The sequence below is a fragment of the Coregonus lavaretus genome, assembly GCF_964263955.1.
Source record: "Coregonus lavaretus genome assembly, chromosome: 2".
Lineage (NCBI taxonomy): Eukaryota > Metazoa > Chordata > Actinopteri > Salmoniformes > Salmonidae > Coregonus > Coregonus lavaretus.
The window spans coordinates 53,986,993-53,998,708 of NC_139989.1; the positions used below are offsets into that span (position 1 = coordinate 53,986,993).

The following is an 11,716-nucleotide window of genomic DNA, read 5'->3' on the forward strand; positions in this document are numbered from 1 at the left end:
ATCAATAATGCCTGTCTTTTATTGGTGAATGTCAGAGGCAAACTGTTGAATTCCACAACTACGTAAACAGTGATGGTCCAAACAGCTCCTTAGGCTACAGCTAGCACTGCAACTATTATTATTACAATCAATAGCAACTGTTTAAGTGAGAGGATCAAGTGTAAATTATATTCTTAAATAAACCCTAGATATTCAGTGTAAATGGAAGATTTTGTTTTGGAGAGGACAAGTGGCCTTTTCTCAATTGGATTTGCTCAACTCCTCTCGCCTCCTTTTGAAAAAGATCAAAGGTAATCGAGGAGAGGGAACATGGACGAAAATGTGCTTGTATGAAATGACTCCTCCACTCAGGCAAATGACGTTTACAGGAGTGGATCCCAAAATAAGTGTAAAGTGATCAAATAAATTAAGTTAGTTGTGCAAGACATTATCGTTTTATCTATAAGTAGCATTGTTTTAAAAGTGCAAGTTTTTCTCCTTCAAAACTAGCTGATTCACAGGGGGTGTGGCAGAGTTCTAAACTCTTCCGATAAGAGTAGGATACACATGACTGTCCTTGATGAAAGGTGGCTATCGAGTAGGGGATTACACTTTTCCATTTCGCCTACTAACGAATTGACACTCCTCAACCACTTATCGGTTTCCGGGCCATGGAGGAGAGAGGACTGACTTTTTCCCCAAATGAGAAAGGGCCAGTGTGTGATGGATATTCAGACAAACCATGGGTTTCCTTTTGGTTTCACTGATGGCCATAAATGGCCAATAAGATGTTTGAGGGAATATTTTATTATCTACAATATTTCACTCAATGAAGGCCTGCTAAAATGTACCATTCACTATGTCAGTTGTGACCTTACTTCCTTCCATTATTCCTTACATTTCTGTATAAAATTAAATATGAAAAAATAATAGAAAACATGCGTCATTATGTCATATTGGGGATCCTAGTGGTAAATAGTAGGAAATGAGAGAAACACTTACTAGTATGCCTGTGAAACAATGATGAGCTATATTGCATGGAGCTGGGTTACTCTACTGTAAGGGAATAGCTGCTCATGTTGTTGCTTTGGGCTCATGATGAAGTATACACAGTATTACAGTCATTCTCACCATAGACCCAATAAAAGGAAGGCATATCAGGTTCATACACTGTAAATATAATAAGGATGCTTTCTAAACTAATCGGCGCGATTGAGTTAAGATGAGAGGAGGCAGAGTTAACCATCTACAAGCACAGAGCTGTGTGTTTACTTCGGGAGCTGCTTTTCACCTAGTCCCTCTTAAGACTTTTCTCTGGTGTGAGTGACAAAGACACTTGTTAAGGCGATAGATAGCAGGGTGGTACAGAGGGAGAGAGGTAGGGATGGAGGGGAAGAGGCCATTTAGGAACACATTCTTCTGCTGAGGGGTTACAACGGGGGATAGTTGTTGAAGAGGGAGAGGGGAAGGGTAGTTTTGGGGGGGGGGGGGGGGGGGGTTCTGCTGAAACAGGTGGATGGAGGAAGTACTGTAGTTTGGGGTCTGAGAGGGGTGTAGTTTAGGAACCTCCTGTGCCTGTTGATGACGGGGCTGCTGTGGTGGAGCTGCTCTGGTTTGATTTGCCTTTATGTCTCTGTCCTCCTCGTCTCCTGCTCCCTCCTCCTGACTTTGGCTGGTGAGAACAGATCACAATCAGACAGATGGAGAACATAGAAACAACTGGATTCAAAATGAGGTTAGCATTCAAAATCACTTCCAGCAGAGACTGATGTTATCAAACTAAACTACATGCTGTGTACACATCTCTAGAAGATTCCTATGTTTGGTTCACAGCAGTTGAGGCATGCATTGTTTCAGGATATTTACAGAAGTTAACGGACAAGACTCATTTCCCCCGCCTCAATTGTTACATACAACTAATTTGACCTAATTCTCTTTTGTTTATCTGTTTACCTGTCTGGTTCCCTTTGTTTATCTTGCTCTGTTTGTTTATCTGTTTACCTTGTTCTCTTTGTTCCCCTCATTACTCTGAGGGTCCTCCTCCCCCTCTGTCTGAGGAAGCAAGCAAAGCAACAACACAGAGAGAGAGTGGAGGAGAGAGAGAGAAGAATGGAGGGCAAATCAAGGACGTAGTAACGATGTAATGCACAAAGAAGAGGATGAAGAGCAAATGAAAAAGTGGAAATTGAAAAGAATGGAGTGAATGAAAGAGGGTGAGAAGAAAAGAGACAGGGTGGCAGGTGGAGTAATCAGTAAATGAGAATATCAATGAAAAGGAAGGAAACAGTAGGGTGTGAAAACATGATGAAGAGGAGAAGAGGAAAGGAGAGGTGTTAGGCAGATCAGACAAAGACAGCTACAGAAGAACGTTCTAGAAGCAGTAAGGCAAGTGAAGAGTGGGATTCTAACGGAGGAAAGCTTACGTGCCACACACACTTAAACACTTACACCTATTCAACTGCCCTGAAACTATTACTTTCATGACTCGACCCGCCATCTAACCATCTCCTCCACTCCCTTCATCCATCCATCCTTTCAATCCGTTTACATCCTTCCTTCACTTCCTCCTCGCTCTCTCACCGGTTGTTGTGATTGGTGCGGACTGTCTGGTCGGGCTGTGCTCGCTTCGTCCTCATTGGCTGGCATGGCTCCATCCTCTCTGCGGTACGGGGCCTTTTTCGTAGACTGCATTTTGATTTGCGGGGGTTTGAAGTTCGACGGCAGGTTATTGGTCGACTGCAGCAGCTGTAAACACCCACCAATAAGAGTAAGGCATGAGGGAAGTACTCTGCATGCAGGTACTCTGGTGTCTTTATGACCTTTCGTAAACCATTCAGAACCATTCATAAGCCCTGATCTTGGTGATGATACCCACAGCCTTGGTGCGTCCCTCTGAACACCAGTCTACTCTCTGGTCTATGTGGAGGAACTCTGGGGTCTTCCTGCACATGATCCTTCATAAACCCTTTACAACCATTCATAAACCCTGACCTTGGTGATGGTGCCCACAGCCTTGGTGCGTCCCTCTCTGAACACCAGTCTCTGGTCTGTGTGGAGGTACTCGGGGGTCTTGATGAAGCGGAAGTGGACCGATGCCTTGTCCCCTGTTCGTAGACAGTCTCTGTTCATGGTCAGGATGGTGGCTGTCTGCCTGATGCTGCCACAGTGCACTGCGGAGGGGGAGAAAGAGGGATGGCGAGAGAAGGAAAGCCATATAGTCAAACATGAGACAGCTGTGTGTGTGTGTGTGAGAGAGAGAGTCTCACCCATGGCCTGGTAGCGGGGTGATATCGTAGTTGGGTGGTGCAGAACCAGGATCTCAGCCATAAACTCCCATGATGCCTGTGGGTTTAACCTGGGGGACACCATCACCATGCCTTTCCTTATGGACGAACGCTTGATCTGAGAAGGGAGAGAGGAGGGAGGGGAGAGGGAGTATGAGGGGAGGGAGGGATGGAGTGAAGGAAGGGAGGGAGGGAGGGAGGGAGACGGGGGGAGGGAGGGAGAGGGGAGGGAGGGAGGGAGAGGGGGGGGAGGGGGAGAGGAGGGGGAGGGGAGGAGAGAGGGAGGAGAGAGGGAGGGGGAGAGAGAGAGAGGGAGGAGAGAGGGAGAGGGAGGGGGAGGGGGAGAGAGGGAGGGGGGGAGGGAGGGAGAGGGAGGGAGAGAAGGAAAGAGGGAGAGAGGGAGGGAAGGAAAGAGGGAGGGAAGGAAAGAGGGAGAGAGAGGGAGGGAGAGAAGGAGAGAGGGAGGGAGGGAGAGAAGGAGAGAGGGAGGGAGAGAAGGAGAGAGGGAGGGAGGGAGAGAAGGAGAGGGAGGGAGGAGAGGGAGGGAGGGAGGGAGGGAGGGAGGGAGGGAGGGAGGGAGGAGGAGAGGGAGGGAGGGAGGAGGAGAGGGAGGGGGGGAGGAGGAGAGGGAGGGGGGGAGGAGGAGAGGGAGGGGGGGAGGAGGAGAGGGAGGGAGGGAGGGGGGGAGGAGGAGAGGGAGGGAGGGAGGGAGGGAGGGAGGGGGGAGAGAGGGAGGGAGGGAGGGAGGGAGAGAGAGAGAAGGAGGGAGGGAGAGAGAGAGAAGGAGGGAGGGAGAGAGAGGGGGAGGGAGAGAGAGGGGGAGGGAGAGAGAGGGAGGGGGAGAGAGAGGGAGGGGGAGAGAGAGGGAGGGAGGGGGAGAGAGAGGGAGGGAAGGAGGGAGGGAGGGAAGGAGGGAGGGAGAGAAGGAGGGAAGGAGGAAGGGGGGAGGGTGGGAAGGAGAGAGGGAGGGAAGGAGAGAGGTGGGGAGGGAAGGAGAGAAGGAGAGAGGGAGGGAGGGAAGGAGAGAGGGAGGGAAGGAAGAAGAGAGGGAGGGAAGGAAGGAGAGAGGGAGAGAGGGAAGGAGAGAGGGAGAGAGGGAAGGAGAGAGGGAGGGAGAGAGGGAGGGAGGGAGGGAGGGAGAGAGAAGGAGGGAGGGAGGGAGAGAGAAGGAGGGAGGGAGGGAGGGAGAGAGGGAGAGAGGGAAGGAGAGAGGGAGAGAGGGAAGGAGAGAGGAGAGAGGGAAGGAGAGAGGAGGGAGGGAGGGAAGGAGAGAGGAGGGAGGGAGAGAGGGAGAGAGGAGGGAGGGAGAGAGGAGGGAGGGAGAGAGGGAGGGAGGGAGGGAGGGAGAGAGGGAGGGAGGGAGGGAGAGAGAGAGGGAGGAGAGAGGGAGAGAGGGAGGGAGAGAGGGAGGGAGGGAGGGAGAGAGGGAGGGAGAGGGAGGGAGGGAGGGAGGGAGGGAGAGAGGGAGAGAGGGAGGGAGGGGGGAGAGAGGGAGGGAGGGAGGGAGGGGGAGAGGGAGGGAGGGAGGGAGAGAGAGAGAAGGAGGGAGGGAGAGAGAGGGGGAGGGAGAGAGAGGGGGAGGGAGAGAGAGGGGGAGGGAGGGAGGGAGGGAGAGAGGGAGGGAGGGAGGGAGGGAGGGAGGGAGGGAGGGAGGGAGGGAGGGAGAGAGGGAGGGAGGGAGGGAGGGAGGGAGAGGAGAGAGGGAGGAGAGAGGGAGGGAGGGGGGAAGGAGGGGAGAGCGGGAGGGAGGGGGGAAGGAGGGGAGGGAGGGAGGAGGGGAGGGAGGGAGGGGGGAAGGAGGGGAGGAGAGAGAGGGAGGGAGGGGGGGAGGAGAGAGAGGGAGGGAGGGGAGGAGAGAGAGGGAGGGAGGGGGGGAAGGAGGGGAGGAGAGAGAGGGAGGGAAAGAGAGAGAGAGGGAGGGGGGGAGGGAAACAATGAGATGAGAAACAGAGAGACTTGAGGCGTTCACTTGTATTTAGTGGTCCTCTGTAGCTCAGCTGGTAGAGCACGGCGCTTGTAACGCCAAGGTAGTGGTTTCGATCCCCGGGACCACCCATACACAAAAATGTATGCACGCATGACTGTAAGTCGCTTTGGATAAAAGCGTCTGCTAAATGGCATATTATTATTATTATAGTGCAAAACACGTTCAGTTCAATCTATCAATGCGTCAGAAAAGTGTTGTAATAACAAACAACTCCAGCAGGGGACACTAAAGAGAAAACATACCTTTTTGAGGGCGAAGGAGGCAGTCTGTCCACCTCTCACCTCCTTGACTGGCATCCTCTTCCTGTGGATAGATTTGACCGCAATGGGGAGGAAACTGCCCAATGGGTCTGGGCCTAACAGCATCGTGTCATTCAGACGTATCAATCCACGTAAAGTAGTCCCTGATACGACTGTGCCTACACCCTGACGGAGAAGGTAAACATGGTTAGAGAGGTGTGTGTGGCGTCAATATGTATGTGTAGTAGCTGCTCTCTGTGTGAGTTAGTGAGTCAGTAAGAGAGAGTGAGTGAGAGAGTGAGAGATTGAGACTAACCGGTACTGAGTAGGTGTCATCTATCTGGAACTCTGCAGGTTCGTCTTCTCTGAAGGAGGTTTTAGAAGACAGCAAGTTGAGGAACATCTTCAGCAGGTCCATGTTCTCTCCTGTCACATTGGAGATCTGGAAGATTGGACACATCCTACAGAAAGACGCACACACACACTGAATTATGGTCCCCTATAATTGAAGCAAAATACAGTTTATAAAGAGCATATGTGTGATTCTGACTACAAAGTGTGTGCCTTAACGTTACCTCTCGGAGCTGAAGTTGGAGGCTGTGACGATGACATCATCTTTGTTTTGGACCAGAACAGGGATCTTTCTGCAGCCTGGGGACTTTAGTAACCTCTGGAGCAGCTTTAACGTCTCTGTTACAATTACACAACCAGTAAAGTCAGGTTTTGTGATGATGACTGTCAATATTGTGGCAAAGAAAGGGGGGTGGGGGGTTCCTCATCTCATCTGAACACTAAATCTGAGAGAAAGCAGTATGGTGGGGTAGATGGAATATGGTTTCACCTGTATCATTCTTTCATATCAGTGCAGATGTGGGGAAGGAGTCCAGAAAAGGAAGCAGATTTATACTTTTGAGATGCACCCAGAAAGAAAGAAAGAGACCCTGACCTTGTAGGATGTTGGCAGGACACATGTCTATCTTGGTGACCACTACAAACACAGGCACATTGAGGGCCAGGGCCAGGCCTAGATGCTCTTTGGTCATCCCTACGATACCTGCATTACTGCCCACCTAGAGAGAGGAGAGGAGAGATAGAGACAGCGAGAGGGGGTAGAGAGATTAATGGTGGTAGAGAGAGTGAGGGGGGTAGCGAGAGTGAGGGGGGGTGGAAGGAGGGAGAGAGAGAGCGAGCAAAAGAAAATGGCGAAATATTCATCAGTGGTGCTGTTGATGGATAGTAAACTCATCAAACGCACCAAAGCACTCACACTACCCCCTCACACACACTACCCCCTCACTCACCATGAGCATGCAGAAGTCAGGCAGGTGTCCAGTCATTCCAAACACGGTGGTCTTGAGATACTTCTCGTGTCCAGCCAGGTCTATGAAGGTGATGACCTTAGAGGACCTCTCACAGATCTTAGTCCAGTCTAGACTGCCCCCATGGCTGTCTGGCTTATTCACCACCTAGGATACAGAGACTGTGTCGTTACACACAACGACAACAACAACTTAATCTCTCCATCTATAAAACCAATTAATGAATAAAATGATCAATGAAGCAGGCTTACATTGTCATCTCTCAAGTCTCATGTCAATGTTATCCCAGCGTAATCTCTGTCACCCTTAAGTCACCACTAAGTCACCTATATGCCCCTCCTAAGTCATCTCCCTCACCTGTCCCTTCTGGTCGAAGCCCAGGATGTCGTTGCCCACACTGCTGGTCCTGCCACTCTCCATCTCGTGTTTGTGTCTGAAGAGTTTCTGGCGGGCGAACCCCCTGCCGTTGTCCAGTTCCCCGTGGGTCAACACCCCCAGCAGGGTGCTCTTACCTGCATCCACGTTACCCACCACCGCTACCCTGAGAGAGAGAGAGAGAGAGAGAGAGAGAGAGAGAGAGAGAGAGACTTGACATTTGGGACACAACAACAGATCAAGATAAAGAGAAGAGGGATGAAGACAGAGAGAGAGTATTGCTCCTGTGTTGCTTTGACAACACTGGAATTTCCCCCTTTATGTCAACATCCCCTTAAGCTCTTTTGAATTTAAATTCCATTTGAGAGACGTGCTTCTCCTTGCCCAGTCAGCTCAGGTCTAATGTTAAAACACGTCTAATTGTTGATCCAGTCAGTCTTTGACCCCTGACCCTTCCCCAACTCACCTGACCTCCAGGAAGTCTTGATCACCTACGCGTCGGCGGATGAGGTAGTCGCGTACCTGCCCCCCCGCTTCGATTCGTTCCCTCAGCAGGATCAGGTCTGACTCTGTCTGCTCACACAGGGACTGAACCGTGGCTACAGAAGCCTCCATATCTCCCTCATCCAGACCATAGTCACCTCCGTCTGATAGAGAGATGGTGGGGGGGGTTATCGGTGTAAACTGTCGCTCGCTACAGTGAGTGACTGATTCTGTGTTAGTGAAGGTAGGAGCAAATCAGTGCATATAGACTCATTAAGTGAGTGAGTGAGTGAGTGAGTGAGAGAGACTTACCTGAGCCCATCCCAACAACGTAGATGGTCTCCCCACAACCCTCGTCCATCCTCTCCCGGAGTTGTCGTAGTAACAAGTCATACTGCTCTCCATTAGGGCTGACCAGGGCCAACTGATGAGGGAGGGAAGGAGAGAGACAGAAAATGTATACAATCTAGATTCCTGCTTGGTTGATGTAGGCCTGGGTATCCTATAATATGCCATATTTCCATTGATATAGGCTTAATTGTACCTTATCAAAAGCCATAGGCCTATTCATCTTGTATTTTCCTCTATCTGGGTAGAGTTGTGAATGCTACACCATTTTTGTGAAAATAGATTATCTGGGTACTCAGATTTGGCTGTAGATTTACAATACAAGCTTTCAGTCCAAATCGATCTCTACACAATGTTCTCAGCTTAGGGAACCGTGATAAAGACAATTTAGAGTTTAGATGTTCCACTATTTTTGTGAAAATAGATTAAGCCGAACAGTGGGCGAGTTCGTTTTGAATCACTCGGGCCCCGGGTGAGCGGGGTTTGCACATGTAAGACCATTCCATTGGTCCTAAACTGAAATCTCTACCAACCCAGAACACCCGGCCATGGAAAAGAATATCGCCCAATCAAAAGCAGGTGAACTTGCTTGACAGCTTTCTGTTGCCGAGTGTTGCATCAGAAGTAGACTTCTTTGGCTTTTTCGAGACATATATTGATGGCAGATTTGGAAATCATCACAGTGGTTTCATTATTTTTTTAAATTTTATTTAACCTTTATTTAACCAGGTAAGCCAGTTGAGAACAAGTTCTCATTTACAACTGCGACCTGGCCAAGATAAAGCAAAGCAGTGCGATAAAAACAACAACACAGAGTTACATATGGGGTAAACAAAACATAAAGTCAAAAATACAACAGAAAATATATATACAGTGTGTGCGAATGTAGTAAGTTATGGATGAAGGCAATAAATACGCCATAATGCAAAATGGTTACAATTTCGTATTAACACTGGAATGATAGATGTGCAAAAGATGATGTGCAAATAGAGATACTGGGGTGCAAATTAGCAAAATAAATAACAATATGGGGATGAGGAAGTTTGGTGGGATACTTTCAGAATGGCTGTGTACAGGTGCAGTGATCGGTAAGCTGCTCTGACAACTGACGCTTAAAGTTAGTGGGGGAGATAAGAGTCTCCAGCTTCAGAGATTTTTGCAGTTCGTTCCAATCATTGGCAGCAGAGAACTGGAAGGAATGGCGGCCAAAGGAGGTGTTGGCTTTGGGGATGACCAGTGAGATATACCCACTGGAGCGCATACTACGGGTGGGTGTTGCTATGGTGACCAGTGAGCTAAAGATAAGACGGGGATTTGCCTAGCAGTGATTTATAGATGACCTGGAGCCAGTGAGTTTGGCGACGAATATGTAGTGAGGGCCAGCCAACAAGAGCGTACAGGTCACAATGGTGGATAGTATATGGGGCTTTGGTGACAAAACGGATGGCACTGTGATAGACTACATCCAATTTGCTGAGTAGAGTGTTGGAGGCTATTTTGTAAATGACATCGCCGAAGTCAAGGATCGGTAGGATAGTCAGTTTTACGAGGGCATGTTTGGCAGCATGAGTGAAGTAGACTTTGTTGCGAAATAGGAAGCCGATTCTAGATCTAACTTTTGATTGGAGATGCTTAATGTGAGTCAGGAGAGTTTACAGTCTAACCAGACACCTAGGTATTTGTAGTTGTCCACATACTCTAGGTCAGACCCGCCGAGAGTAGTGATTCTAGTCGGGTTATAATAGTGACTCAACAGCTGTAGATCACACACACACACACAGCGGTCTCCTTTCCCACGCCCCTCAAGGACAAGTATGGAGAGACCACTGAACCAATCACCACAGGCCTCAGAGTCAGACTGATCAATACAAGTTATAGGAGTTATTGATTCAGAGGGTTGAAACAGTCTCTCTCTCACACACACTAGTTAATCTAGCCTATTTGTTATGTATTGACACCAAAAAGTCCTAGATGTAATGCATCTTTCTGTACAGGTGGAGCAGCTCAGGTCTGACATCAGAGTTATTCTAGTTTATTTCTCTCTCTGCTGATACTGATCGTGATACGGATGGGTGCCAAATGTGAAGGGAGATGGGTTTCCTGTAACACTGTCCAATCAGTCAACAACACACTATTTCCCTATTGCCCTGTGTTTTATCAGGCCAAGTGGTGGCACAGTATGTATGGGGACTCATCAACCAGAGAAAATCATGCCCATGGCTGTGGTTTGTGAGTCACACTGCTGCTGGAGTGTCCTCTCTAGCCAGCAGTTACATCAGCCATAACACATTCAAGACCCATTCAAACCACATCTGATCTGCTATGCTAGCTAGCTCTTTAAGGTGACAGAGTCTATCAGTATATGACATTTAAAACCACACATTTCTGTCACAATATATAGATCTGCACTTTTAGATATGCAATTCTACATAAATTTTTAAGCAAGCTGGGCACTCAGCTAGATTGATTAGTATATGGCACAATCGGTAATCTAACTAGCTAATTTAGTTAGCTTGCAATACAGCAGCCAGAATGACAGCAAGCTTTAGGCATAATAAATGCCAATTTGATGATAAACACAGCCCCGGCTGGCGCAGCCTAGCTAGCTACCTTGCTAGTGAAGTCAATGCCGAGATCCCCGGCCTCGCCGTTGAAGAGGTCGCCGTCCTCGAAGCACTCTACCCCGGCGTCATGATCTCCACAACCTCCTCGGTCCGGAGCGAAAATGCTCGTGGGCATCAGAGCGTCGGTGAGGACTGGTATCGAATTTGGGCTTAAACTCGGCTCGTGCGCCGCCAAAGATGCCATAATGCCAGCTTTGTAGTAACGATTGCTATATTGTCTTCTTGCTGTCTCTTGCTGTGTTGATGATTATGACAGCTAACAGTAGCTGGCTAACTAGCTTCAGTTGCGTTGGCAAAAATTCAGACCACATAAACAGCTGATATAATATGCAGTTAACAAAGCAATTGTATGATACAGCCAGAATACAGAAACTCTCTCGTACGTTTTGGCTATCTGCTTTCTGTTTAGCTAGCAATACAACATGTTTACAATCCTCCAAGTGGCAATAGAAAATTGCGGTGACATAAATTAAAAGACATGAGTTTTATATTTTTTTTTTTTTTGCTGACACACCTTCTTATCAAGAATCTAACCAATTGCGCGCCGAATAACCAAAAAACGTTTCAGAATAAACCAATCAGAGCAAGTGGGCCTTCCTATATAATTAGAAAAAACGTCCAGAGTGGTTAAAAAAATAGGCGTAATTGAAATCAACAATGCGTCAATTTATTGTATCAGGATTGGTTCCTGCTCATTCATTGAATAAAGTCGCTTGAACCGAATGATGCGAAGAGGGGCAAAAAGACAAGTGTTGCTGACATGCCTAACATTATTCCCAAACATGCCATAGGTCAATTGTAACCAAGTAATAACCAGTAATTGAGGGGAAATCTGCAAACAGGGAACACTTCCTCTTGAGATGCCAAAAGGGGATCCCACTTCTGCCACCAGTGTAATGATGATAAAGGGGAAACAGCAAGTGCTGTGATGTAGCTAGCTTCAACCGCAACTAAGGATTCTGACGGGACATTGGTATAAACAGACCACAAGCTATGATGTAGCCTGCCAGCGAGTCAGCAACTGCGCAATCATAGGGCGAGCACCCTACCAACTGTGACACAAAGGCCTAGACCTCTT

At 48.5% G+C, this 11,716-nt stretch overlaps 1 protein-coding gene across 1 annotated transcript; it reads right to left on the minus strand.

The window, feature by feature from the left end:
* Nucleotide 1: 1 nt before the first annotated feature.
* On the minus strand, nucleotides 2-11,077 carry LOC311100828 (GTP-binding protein 1-like). The gene is made up of 13 exons (XM_084141801.1): nucleotides 10,625-11,077; nucleotides 7,979-8,090; nucleotides 7,650-7,830; nucleotides 7,166-7,349; nucleotides 6,791-6,955; nucleotides 6,436-6,559; nucleotides 6,065-6,179; nucleotides 5,806-5,950; nucleotides 5,493-5,675; nucleotides 3,246-3,381; nucleotides 2,971-3,149; nucleotides 2,560-2,724; nucleotides 2-1,651 (listed from the first exon to the last, which is right to left on the minus strand). The coding sequence occupies exons 1-13, from the start codon at nucleotides 10,820-10,822 to the stop codon at nucleotides 1,538-1,540; spliced, it is 2,001 nt and encodes a 666-aa protein (XP_083997927.1). The 5' UTR covers nucleotides 10,823-11,077; the 3' UTR covers nucleotides 2-1,537.
* Nucleotides 11,078-11,716: the final 639 nt, after the last annotated feature.

Coding starts and splice junctions, on each gene's coding strand:
- LOC311100828 (XM_084141801.1), bottom strand. CDS start 10,822: ATGGCATCTTTGGCGGCGCACGAGCCGAGTTTAAGCCCAAATTCGATA. Junction 8,091..10,624: donor GCATTGACTTCACTAGCAAG/GTAGCTAGCTAG, acceptor CTCCCTCATCAG/TTGGCCCTGGTCAGCCCTAA. Junction 6,956..7,165: donor GCTTCGACCAGAAGGGACAG/GTGAGGGAGATG, acceptor TCTGTATCCTAG/GTGGTGAATAAGCCAGACAG.